Source organism: Panthera leo, chromosome B2, assembly GCF_018350215.1.
Source record: "Panthera leo isolate Ple1 chromosome B2, P.leo_Ple1_pat1.1, whole genome shotgun sequence".
In the NCBI taxonomy this organism is placed as follows: Eukaryota; Metazoa; Chordata; class Mammalia; order Carnivora; family Felidae; genus Panthera; species Panthera leo.
The window spans coordinates 147,537,199-147,549,615 of NC_056683.1; the positions used below are offsets into that span (position 1 = coordinate 147,537,199).

At 48.4% G+C, this 12,417-nt stretch overlaps 1 protein-coding gene across 3 annotated transcripts in view; it reads right to left on the reverse strand.

Annotated features, from left to right (window-relative positions):
- PDE10A (phosphodiesterase 10A) overlaps positions 1-12,417 on the reverse strand; it is a 339,438-nt gene that overhangs the window by 31,551 nt on the left and 295,470 nt on the right. For all 3 annotated transcript variants that reach the window (XM_042940270.1, XM_042940269.1, XM_042940272.1), the window contains exons 15-17: positions 10,186-10,269; positions 7,703-7,853; positions 4,297-4,452 (exon numbers count right to left, since the gene is read on the reverse strand). In XM_042940270.1, the coding sequence (XP_042796204.1) occupies positions 4,297-4,452; positions 7,703-7,853; positions 10,186-10,269 (391 nt within the window). The remainder of the gene's footprint in view (positions 1-4,296; positions 4,453-7,702; positions 7,854-10,185; positions 10,270-12,417) is intronic.

Sequence of the window (12,417 nt, forward strand, 5' to 3'; positions counted from 1 at the left end):
GCCTCTTCTGTGACCACAGAGCAACGGCAGAGTTTCACGTCAACCGGCCGCGTCGGCGATTTGAGCCGCACGATCTCACCGGCGGCCGCCTTCGCGGACGCTCAACGGAGCCAAAGGGTGCACGTGACGGCAGGCAGGGCCTCGGCGCAAGGAAGAGCCGCCAGCCCCGTCGGCCACCACGGGGAGGGGACTCGGGCTCTGGGAAGGCGGACGAACTCCGCTAGCCGTTAAGCCCCGTCCCACGTCCACTCGCCGAAATCTCAGGGCAGGAGGCTAAAGACCCTGCTCTGCCTGCTGCTAGGAAGCCTGCTTTGCTCTCAACTGCCCCTAATTCCAGCGAGGCGGCTGGGCTGTTTCAATACTTTGTCACCCGCGCTCCCCAGCCATTACCACGTATCAGGCTGGTGTGGGTCCTTGGAACACGTGCACCACTGTCAGGCTGTCTGAGGGGGAATCACACGCGACACGCATGTAATGCTTCATTCTATCAGCAGCGGACCATTACGTGATGACGTCTAAACATATTCTACCACACAGTTGATAAAACGGGGACCTCTTAGCCTGGGTTCCAGAAATCCTCTCAGGGACCACAAAGTTGTGAACTCACTGCATGCATATATATATATGTATATATATATATATATATATATACATATACATATATATATATAAAATAAATAAATAAATAAATATATATATATCACATCCAGCATATGATATATTATATATTACATATGATATTATATATATCATATCATATGCTGAACATGTCCTTCGTAAGCACAGTATTTCATCAGATTCTCAAAAGTGTAAATATCCATGATCTGTGGCAGAGGGAGACCCATTTTAAAGGATCTGTATATTTGTTGGCGACTTCAGTTTATTATGTCTTTGACTACTTTTTGATATTAAAGGGAATTCGGTGGAAAAGCTCAGGAGAGGATCTTTACAATGAAAAGTAGTAACTAGGATCCTTTTAGTTCCTCCTTCAATATTTTGCAAGAGCAAAGGCAATAAATGAACACACAAACAGTAAGTGGCCCCTTCCCTTCAAGAGGATCCAGTCTATACTCTTCAGCACGTTCTTTTCTTCCAAAGCACAGAAAATAAGGACACACAGTAACCACACACAGCAGAGAAACAGCTTGAAATCTTTTAAGAGCTCTAATTTCCCATCAGTGAGCATGATGAAACCCCATTACTGCTTTTACGTATCAACTGGTAAGTTTCCCATAATCTCCCAGGTTACAGTGTCAGAAGTTTATTTTCTGCTAATTCAAGCCAGTTCGCCCCATTTTGCATCAACCAGGCGTAAGATCACCAGCATTTTACACGCAGAAATGACTCGGGTGCGACGCCTGGGCGCTGCTCCTTACCGGCCGTGTCGTTCCCACCACGAAATGAACGTACGTGGGCGCTCATCTGGCAGGTACTCAGCCCGCAGTGTCTCCCCGGGTGTGAGGGTACTTGCAGCGTACTTAGTACCTGCTCTGGCCGTGGCCCTAAACGAGGGAAGTGCGCCCTTGGAGGAGTTCACAGTGTAGTGGGAGAGAGGCAGAGAAGCACGTCGGGAGACAGGTGCAGCCAAGGGCTCCAGGAGAGCGAGGGCGGGGACACGGATTCTGAGGGACCGGGAGTTGCACGTGTGCAGGGAGCAGCGTGCGACCACACGTGTTCGGTGGGAGCCACACAATTTCCGTGCTGCTCAAGCGCATCGTCTCCACAGAGAAACGGTGACAGGGGGACAGAGTTCCAACAGAGGCCTCATGTCAGAACTGAAATAATCATGGGAAGGTAGTTAGCAGGGTCACGACAGGAGGAGGCCTGTTTTAGGATAATCACTGGCTACAACACGGGCAGCAGGTAGGGTAGCACGGGAGCAGGTGGGCATACTCACCCATCTGTCCTCAGCAGGCTTTCACAGATTATTATTAATCATAAATCGTTCCCCCCAAAGCCCTGTGCTGCTTAGCTCTATCAAAGAGATTCCTCAGGGAAGGCCTGGGAGCTCAGGTTTCAATACCCCATGCCCACCAAGCGAGCTCACCCCCCAGCCATGCGGCCCGGGTGGGTGCGAGTCTCGCCACAGGAAGCCACAGGCCGAATCCTTCGGGGGACGTGAGATGAACACAGCCCGCGGCGTTGAGCATTCACGACCGCCACAGCTTGATGTGCATCCTGGTATCTGATCACCTACCGTATCAAACCACGTGCTAGGACTGTAATTAAGAACTCAGGGTTTGGGGTCAAACAATTCTAGTTTGTAATCCTGGTCCGTCACTTACTAGCTGTATGATAGCGGACAAGTTACTTAACCTCTTCGATGTACATTACTCTCATCTCTAAAATGGAAATAAATGGTAATAAAAATCAACGTGCTAATATGTGCACAATTCTGAAGTTTCTGATTTATTTGTCTATGTATACTAAGTATTAAGTAATAACTATCAGAGTATTTATACTGAATGCCTGATGAGTGACTGAATGATTACTCTGACGATGGTGGTGACGAAAAGGACCAAATCTCCAGTATGACTTCTGCAGTCAGAGCAGAGGGGGTAGTAAGGACACTCAGCAAAGACACACCTAGGCCCACAGCTCAGTTTGGTAGCCAAAGATCACGTCTAGCCATTCAGAACGCATCCACAGAAAAGGACAGATTTAAGCTGGCCTCTGTACCATTATATACCAAATTATTTATCTTCTGTCGGGCCATGTTGACAGGGGAAGGATAGTTCCAGATCCACAGTCATTGGGTAGCCATGGTGATAAAGATCTGTGGAGATCAGGACAGCAGCAGGCAAAACCTTCCATAATCTTTTATACAGATAAACAGAGGCATCACAGACGTCCATGCAATCTAACAATACATTACTGTCTCATAGTTTAGTGACTGGAACCTGGAATTTTTACTGTTCCTCTCGGATATCACCTTAAATCGGTCAAGTCTGGAGCGGTCTTGACAAAACATAAAACTGGCCGGCCTTGGTGACGGGACGTTGGGGGCAAGGGGAACAATGACTCCAAGGTCATCCCCCTGTGGTGGCTGGGTGGTGGAGGCCGCCCCCATTTTGGTCACATCGGACGCTGAGTTGAGGTGTCTGGAGATAGAAGTCTCCCTGCGCCCTGGTCTGAGACGCTGGTGTGACAGCCACAGCCTATCGGTGACCACGGGGACCCCAGAGAGAAGGCAGGGGGAGCAGGGAGAATGGCAGTGTGAGGGCAGAGCTCTGGACGCGGACCTCCCTCAGTCCACACCGCGAGCTCCAGTGGGGGGTGGAGGGTGCAACTTGTTTTTGTTGTTACTACAACCCCTGGGACTAAAATGGGTGTTGGCAGCTGGGAGGAGCTCAATGAATATGTTTGCTATCAAAATGGAATTCAAGGGGCGCCTGGGTGGCACAGTCGGTTAAGCGTCCGACTTCAGCCAGGTCACGATCTCGCGGTCTGTGAGTTCGAGCCCCGCGTCAGGCTCTGGGCTGATGGCTCGGAGCCTGGAGCCTGTTTCCGATTCTGTGTCTCCCTCTCTCTCTGCCCCTCCCCCGTTCATGCTCTGTCTCTCTCTGTCCCAAAAATAAAAATAAAAAAAAAAAGTTGAAAAAAAAAAAATAAAAAAAAAAAAAAAATGGAATTCAAGGGGGCAGTTAGATGGGTCTGAGGAGAACTACTCAGAGAAGTATCCTAAGCATAAAATGTCAAATCAGCAGAGAGTACGGTAATTTCCAGAAAAGGAAGGAAGCCTTTCCTGAACAGAGACAGGGCCATCTGTTTATGACCCTGATACGTCTTTCCCTGTCACAACCCCCACGGGAGGTTTTAGGTCATGTCAGGGTATGGATTCGGTGACGCCTGTCCGAGTCTAGGTCAAGTAGCAAGAACACCTTAAGCGCGGCAAGTTGAGAAGAATGAACACAAAAGAACTAGAAGGACTTCCATGCACTTAAACCTGGACCTGCCCAACCCTCCAGGTGTACGTCCAGTATGTCGGGGTTTGAGAATGTGACGATCCGTATAAAGAAATACAACACGCGAAACACACTTTGCCTTAGAGGATCACCTACTTCAAACTCGAACGTGGCCGCAAAACAGATACGTATTCAAAGCCTTCACCGAGGGTTCATGGTCAGAGCGCCCCACAATTACCTACTGAGGATATACACACGAGGTTCTGCGGGGACGTACAGCTGCAGCTGTTGAAGGAGGCCCAACCGAAACCCCGCGTTTACTCGGAACCACTAGAACCTCCCGGGAGGGGACCGCGGAGGCCGCGGGCGGGCAGGCGGTGTGAGGTCTCACCTGCAGGATGGACACCGTCTGGGAGAAGTGGTGCTGTTCCATGGTGGACGTAGAGTAGAGGGCGGCCAGGGGGTGATCAAATTTCTGCAGGTAGCTGTTACTGAAGCCCCTGTGGTCCAGGTCGTGACACAGACACGCAATTAGCAGTCCTTTGCGCTTAAAAAAAAAAAAAAAAAAAAAAATCCAGTGCACAGATGTTCAGAACAAAGCAGCGGATAGGAGAAGATTTACAGCTTATCATTCCTATCGTGGGGACAGAGTCCTGCCATTGAAACAGCCAACATCCTTAGGAATCTCTGAAGTTCCACATGATCTGTCTTCTTTCTTAACCTCTTTCGTTGTTTTTCTGCTTTTAAAATAGACAACTGAATCATTTTTGAGTGTTCCTGCCCAACTCCGGGGAAAAGTTCATGGTGGTTATCAAATTAAAGCAAACGTTCCCAAGAATTACAGGGCAAGGAACTCTGTCGGAGGGGACCGTTTCAGCATTTCATTCAAAACCCGTTCCGGGTTAAACTCCAACAATATTATTGTTATTACAAACAAGGAAGAAAAGAAGTAAATCCTATGGCAGGTGAAAAAATGGCCAGCTGTCCGGTGAGAGAGAGACCACAGAGCGGGTGCAAGGGGGTGAAGGGTTAATACAGCAAGGCAGGCCACAGAAAGTCCACGCGAGCAGACCTTTGCGGGAGCGAGGGAGAAGCAGGGGGTCCTGGGAGAAGAGCACAGGGGTGGGTGCGGGGAGCAGGTGGGCCTGTCCTGACAGTCAGAGGGTCAGGAGGGTAGCAGGGCTGCAGGGAGGGGACAGAGAATCCTGGCAGAGAAGGGAGGCAGACCATCTTCTGTGGGAACCAGGGAAGGAAGATAGGGTTTCTGGCAGAGCAGTGGGCGTCCTGCGGCCAAGGGGAGTCAGCGACCAAAAGGGGCGAAATGCTGGGCGCTGACCCTCCATTGGCACGGTGCAGGGCGCTGGTGACCTGGGCCGGAGCGTTTTCAGGGGGTGGGCCGGACAAGATCGGGGAGAGCACTGGAACCAGCCGCTGCGGCAGCTGTTCTGTGGGTTTGGGGAAACGGGGAGCTAAGAACTCAGGGGGGAGCCGAGCGGAAAGGCAGGCCGAGGGTGCGTTACGATGGAGGTGACAACGCGGTGCTCCCACACGCGGACCAGACAGTCCAGCAGAGAACGCACGGATGGAGGAGAGGGAGGGAAGAACCACCAGGGCAGGGATGAGGTCAAGTGGCAAGGCCAGCTCTGGACAGGAGCCTGGCGGGTGTTCTGGTGAGTGGGTGGTCACAGCCCACAGAAGGCAGATGCTGGCAGGGAGGAGGGGGTCTGCAGAAACCCCACGAGGTTAGCTGTCCGTGTCCGCCCTGCCCCTTTCGTAGCCTCCCTGGGCACAACGGTTTCTCCTACAACCTAACGAGCAGGGGGGGCCTCCCAGACGCCCCTCGGCTGCCACAGGCTCACTGGCCATAGGATAACTGAATTACTTATGTTCTGAGTAGCACTTGGGTTTGGGGTCTTTCGCGTATTTTGTGCTGCTGTGTTAGCCAGGATGAATCTGGCAAGAGATTTCAAGGTTTTAAAATCTTGCACGACAGACAAATGGAGAAAAACTACGATGTACCTCTTCTCAATTTTTTTTATGTATTTTATTTTTGTTGACATAATATTCAATAGTTTTATTGAACGTATGCCACAATTAAGCATGTGAAAATAATTCACGAGGTGAGGAGTTACCTTTGTTAATATGCTACTTTAACAAGATCAAATGATCATTTCTAACAGCTCTTTTAGAGATTAAATACCCTTTTTTAAAAAACATATTTAAAATGTTTACACATATTATCTTGGGATTATTTTCAGGCAAAAGGACCTGAGGTTTTGTGAAAACATAATGATGTAATTCTAAAAACAAACTAGGAGCTTAAACGAGAGGTAATTTGTGGCCACTACATTTTCGCACTTAACATAAACTTTGCCACTTTTTCTATGTACATTTCAACGCAACCTGAAAGATGGTTTCTACAGTTGTCAAAATCACAGACTATCCTCTGGCGAAGAAGACAATGAAATTGCTTTCTCTTTTTTTTTAATGTTTGTTTGTTTGTTTATTTAGAGAGACAGAGAACGCATGAGCGGGAAGAGGTGCGGAGAGAGAGGAGAGAGAATCCCAAGCAGGCGCCATGCTGTCAGCGCAGAGCCTAACGAGGGGCTCGATCCCACAACCATGAGATCGTTTCCTGAGCGGAAATCAAGAGTTGGATGCTTAACCCACTGAGCCACCCAGGCATTCCTGAAATTGCTTTCTTAGAAGGAACTGAATGGAAAAAATGCTGCATGTCTCAAAAATATGGCGTTTCATGGAGTGGAAAATCAGCGAAAATCTATACGAAAAAAGAATAAATTTCACTTTCTTGGTAATAAATAAGTTGTTAGGCTAACCAAGATTTACCAAGAGATTAGCAATAAAAAAGCAAAAATGTCAACACTTTCTCTAAAGTAACACTTTTTCTAAAATGCACTTTCCGAGTCTCCTGCCCAGACTGTGACTCTGGAGTGACGGGACGGGACGCGCACAGGATGGCCCTCAGGAGTGCCGGGCTCCAGTGTGAACGTGCCCGTGAGAGAAGCGCTGTGTCTTCGTCACCGAGCTGACAGCGTCCTGTCGGCATGGCCAACATGTTCTCTGAAGCAGGGGAGGAGGAGGGCTAGGGAGGAGGGGAGGGGGATTCGAGTTGGGCTTTTTTGCGGGCACCTCCAGGACCACGTGGGGAAAGGACATGCTTGGCGGTCAGCCCGGCTGGGCCCGAGGTGCTCCCATCACGGAGGGGCGGGTGGGGCGGACGACGCAGGGGCCAGCCATCGGTGCAGGAAAGGACCAGGCAGCCCCAAATCTCTTAGTCTGTGCCCGGCTCTGGGTATGTAAAGTCAGGTGGGTCCGTGAAGCATCACAGAGCCCGGCTCCTCACGAGGCAGGAGATCATTTACGTCCTCACTGTTCTTCATGTTCTGGCTTCTGAAATCAGTAGGATTTGCCTACACTACCCAGGGCACAAGGGCAGTGAGAAAAATCTACTTGGTTTGTGTAATAAAGACTTCCAGAAGACTGAAGCTTTAACAGGGAAAAAAAAAACTACAAAACTAGTGTTTCTTCGGGGGGGGGGGGTGGGGAATGTTTTGGTGAAGCTGTAATTTCTGTATCTACCTTTGTGATAGAAAATAATACGAAAAACACACGGGCATGGCCACTTTAAAAGCGTGCTCCTACGAAATTACCGAACCGTCCTGGGGGAACAGGTCAGGGAGCCACGTCCGGAAGGTGCTCCAGACATACAGCGTCTGAATCCACTCGTGTTATTTGAAATGGAGGGGAAAAAAAAAAAAAAGTGCGTGGACGCCCACCTCCAGGTCGGTGAAAAGCCCGTGGTTGTTCTGGAGTATGGCATACATGCAGTGCGCCACGGTGACCGCGTGTTTCCAGTTGTGGTAAGGAACCCGCCGGTAGTTCTTCTTCACGGACATGATGAAACGACACAACTTTTCGAGCTCGAAGCTGTGCGGAGAAGAGGAGACACTGTTACGACAGAAACCGGTAAAGAGCCGATACGTTCTCGCTAGAGCTCTGGTTTAAACACGTGCGTCTGGGGGCGCCTGGGAGGCTCAGTCGGTTAAGCGTCCCACTCTTGGGTTCAGCTCAGGTCTCGAGCTCACCGTTCGTGGGATCGAGCCCCGTGTCAGGCTCTGTGCCGACAGCGCGGGGCCTGCTTGGGATATTCTCTCTCTCTCTCTCTCTCTCTCTCTCTCTCTCCCCCTCTCTTTGCCCCTCCTCCGCTCAGGTGCACCCGTACCTTCTCCGTCTCAAAATGAAATAATAAACGTTAAAAAAAAGAAACACATCCATCTGTACCCATATACACTTGCAACTATGAAAATGTGCACAGTGACTGGGTCCAGGAGCGCCAAAGCCTCTCTCATCACTTCCCTTCTGTTTCTCTGGCTGGTTAAGAGAGGAGGACTCTTCCAGAGCTTCTCATCTGATACACTCGCTGGCCCACCAAGGGGCCAGTACCAGAAGGGGCGTGTAGGAGCGTGTCGCTAACTCACTTCACCCTCACGTCCCCGCACCGTGCTGGACAGACAGCAACATATCATCACCCTGCTTAAGGGCATTGTGAGCTAATATTTTCCAAAAAAGCATATTCAGATTCCCAAACTTCAAATATAGCATAGGAATTTCCTAGATGAGTGATTACCCTCTCGAACTATTGTGGTGCACTCAAATTATTAAGTGGCAAACGGCCACGCCAAAACCCTGACACCGTACGTAGAACGATATGACCCGTTTTAAACATTTTTTTAATGTCTGTTTATTTTTGAGAGACAGAGAACGCACGTGCCAGAGTTGGGGGGGAGGTGGGGAGAGAAAGGGGGGGGCCGAGGATCCAAAGCAGGCTCTGCGCTGACGGCAGAGAGCCCGACAAGGGGCTCGAACTCACAAACCGTGAGGTCATGACCCGAGCCAAAGTTGGATGCTTAACCGACTGGGCCACCCGGGCGCCCAATGATACGTTTTTATTATGCAACATTGTTATTATATTTTATTTTCATATTTCATGTATTTCTACTTATTTAAGGCCCTACCAACTCTCTCAAGGAATTTAAGGCAGCTTAAAATAAAAGCACATCAATATAGAACAAGGCTCTTTGAAATACCAGGAAGATGAGAGTCTATAAAACTTCTAAAAATATATAACCTTTACTCTTCTCCACTGAAGATTGTTTAAAAATTAAAAAAAAAATGTTTATTTATTTTTGACAGAGAGAGAGAGACAGAGCATGAGCGGGGGAGGGGCAGAGAGAGAGAGGGAGACACAGAATCCGAAGCAGGCTCCAGGCTCCGAGCTGTCGGCACAGAGCCCAACGGGGGGCTCGAACTCACAGAGCACGAGATCATGACCTGAGCCAAAGTAGGCCGCTCAACCGACTGAGCCACCCAGGTGCCCCTCCACTGAAGATTTTCAAATGTCCTTGAAGAATAAGGTAGGTCATTTTTAAGAGTTCCAACTGGTCAAACTCTCAACTGATATCTAAGAAATAAGTGTTGTTAATTACCCTGTGTGCGTTCTTTCAAAAGAGCAACTTATAAAAGTCACCAATAAAAGTAGGAGAAGGCAGAGAATTCAATGGCAAAGGAGTGACAATTTAGCTTCAGAGAAACTAAGGGCCTCTATAAGCCACTTTATGATTAAATGAGTGAAAAAGAGAAAAAATTATTCCTTGCATTTTTTTTTAATTACTTGCATTTTAAGTATGTGTTTAAGTTGTAAAAAGTTACATGGAAAGTCATGAAAGGTCTCCAGGACAGGCCACAAGAGGGGGAAAGACCCAGAGGGAAAGGGAACCACAGTGAAATCACTAATAAAGCACTTGGCAGTGAATTAGGAGACCTGTGTCCTTCACACCTGTTCGAACAGATACAGCACGTAGGTTGAAAGCTGACGCTAAATTTAATGCACATTTTCCAAAGACACACTTGGAAACAGTATGTAATGATGTGGAGAAATAACCCCTACCTCTTCCCATTACACGGCCTAAGGTAATTTTCACCTGTATCTTTATCATCACCTAGTAGAGACACGGTCGTCAGCCAAGGGACAGCCACCCTGGCAAAGAGCTCAGGGGTAGCCATAAGGGAAATCCAAATCCGAAAACCAACTTGTCCAATAATCTCAGCCTTTTTTAATTTAAATATTAAAAAAAGTTATTTATATAAGGCATATTTTCAAATAGTTGTCGACCAAGGAAGTGGCCAGGCATGTAGGCAGGGGGAGGAAGAGGTCATATCACTCAAGAGATTAAGAAGGAAGTTTCTGGGTCATTCATACCAGGATGTCCCACAGGACCGATGGACCATGTAGACAAAAATCCCAGGCCACATGTTTTCAAAAGGACCAATGTCAAAGTGGAATCTGAAACGAAAGAACACAAGCCTGATTAATAAATATAATTAGGGTAAACATAAACACAAATAAAGTAATTTAATTTTGTGTCTTTTAAGAAACTAAAAAACCACTGAGAGTCTAGCCATCTCTCTTCCTGCGTTCTTAGTCACATCTTTGTTGTATTAAATGTTTCCAGGAGGAAATTCCACACATTCCCTTAGGAACTTAGCCCAATATTTAAGCCATTGCTTAATCTTCTATGAAACAATCTCTAAAAAATGATGTTGCGGCCGTTATCAGAGCAATGAGAGCGTACAAGATTAACTTTACTGTGAATCCTACATGTGTTTTACACAACTTACAGACAAGGGGGGAAAACGATTTTTTTTAGAGTGGAAAATCATTCTATCTCCCATCTAAATCCAGAGAGAAACTTCATAAATACAAACATCCAAAGTTATTACCTATTTTCCGTTTGCTAATTTAACTACTAAGATTTAACCCGCACAGACAAGGCGGTAAACTATTTAAAAGAAACCATCTTCCTCCAGTTACACTTCTGACGCCACACGTGTGAGTTTTGCACACCCAGCCATTCTCCAACCCTCTGCAGACATCAACCGATGATGCCCTCTAACGCGGTGTACTTCCGACCCCACCGCAGCTAGCGTAGCCTGCGAGGGTCACGAGCTCGGTCCCGCAACACTGCCCCCGACTGTAAGTGCCAACCGTGAGGCTGTCCACCCCTCTGACCATCAGCTATAAAGCTGAGGTTCCCACAACCCCCACCTCGGGTGTTGCAAGGCAGAACGGCTCACAGAACTCAGGGGAGCACCTCACTTACTACTACCAGTTTATTATTAGGGATGCAAGTCAGGAACAGGCAAACGAAGAGATGCATGGGCCATGGCACGGGGGAAGGGATGGGCTCTCAGGCCTCGGCAGGGGCACCACCCTCCTGGCACCTAACGTGTGTGCCAACCGGAAAGCCCTCCGAACCCCTTGTTGAGGGTTTCTGGAGGTTCCATTCCACGGGCACATTTGCTTAAATCGTTGGTCGCTGGTGACAGACTCAATCCCCAGCCCCTGTCCCTTCCCAGGAGGTCTGAGGGTGGGGCTGAAAATTACAACCCCCTAACCACGAGGTTGGCTCCTTGGACAACCGGCCCCCACCCTCCTAGAGTCCTTCAATAGCAGAAACTCAAGTGTGGTCGAACAAGGTTCATTCTGAACAAGAAAAGACACTTCTCTCACTCCGGTCATTCGGGAAACTCAAGGGGTTTAGGAGCTCTGAGCCAGGACCCGGCTCCAAAGAGCAAATATACAGATTTCTTATTCTAGCACAATGTGTATTGTACACAAACCATCAGAGGGTAAGCTGAGGCAAATAAGAAATCGTAAGAGCTTATTTGGGCAAAAATCTATTCCAACAGGGCAGTGGGAAGCCTGTAGGGACAGGAGCCAGCAGAGACCCCGGTGCGGAAACACTGCAGAAGCCAAGAAAGGCAGTTGCTGCTGACTGTGGCTTCAGGCCCAGTTGGCTGTCCGTGCCTGGCTGTCCTCGGGGTTTCCATCACGTAGCCTTGAGGCCCTTTGGGTTTGGATTTTGGTTTGCTTACGCCAGCTGCTCCGGCATTCGAGTCACCTCAGTCTGATGGCCTTCTTGTTTAATGAACAGTTCCGATGATAGGGCAAGTGTCAGCTCTGGGTTACTTCTGAAGATCTCTGGTATGTAGTTGAGCGCTGGCTTGCACTTAAAGTTTTAATTTTTAATGTTTATTTATTTTTGAGAGAGAGAGAGAGACAGTGAGAGCAGAGGAGGGGCAGAGAGAGAGAGAGAGAGAGAGAGTGAGAGCAGAGGAGGGGCAGAGAGAGAGAGAGAGAGAGTGAGAGCAGAGGAGGGGCAGAGAGAGAGAGAGAGAGAGAGAGAGAGTGAGAGCAGAGGAGGGGCAGAGAGAGAGAGAGAGGGAGATTGCTGGCTTGCACTTAGAATGAACATACATATCATCAGAGGTCCTACCACCAGGAACTCACATATATTAACACAGGATTAGGAAAGAAAATGTGAAAGGTGAACTCATTCTTACTAAATTCTAAAATTTAGTTTTGAAATCTAAAAGTGCACGGAAATAGAAACTTTTACATCCCTGGTCTTCGACGCCACTTTGAACATCA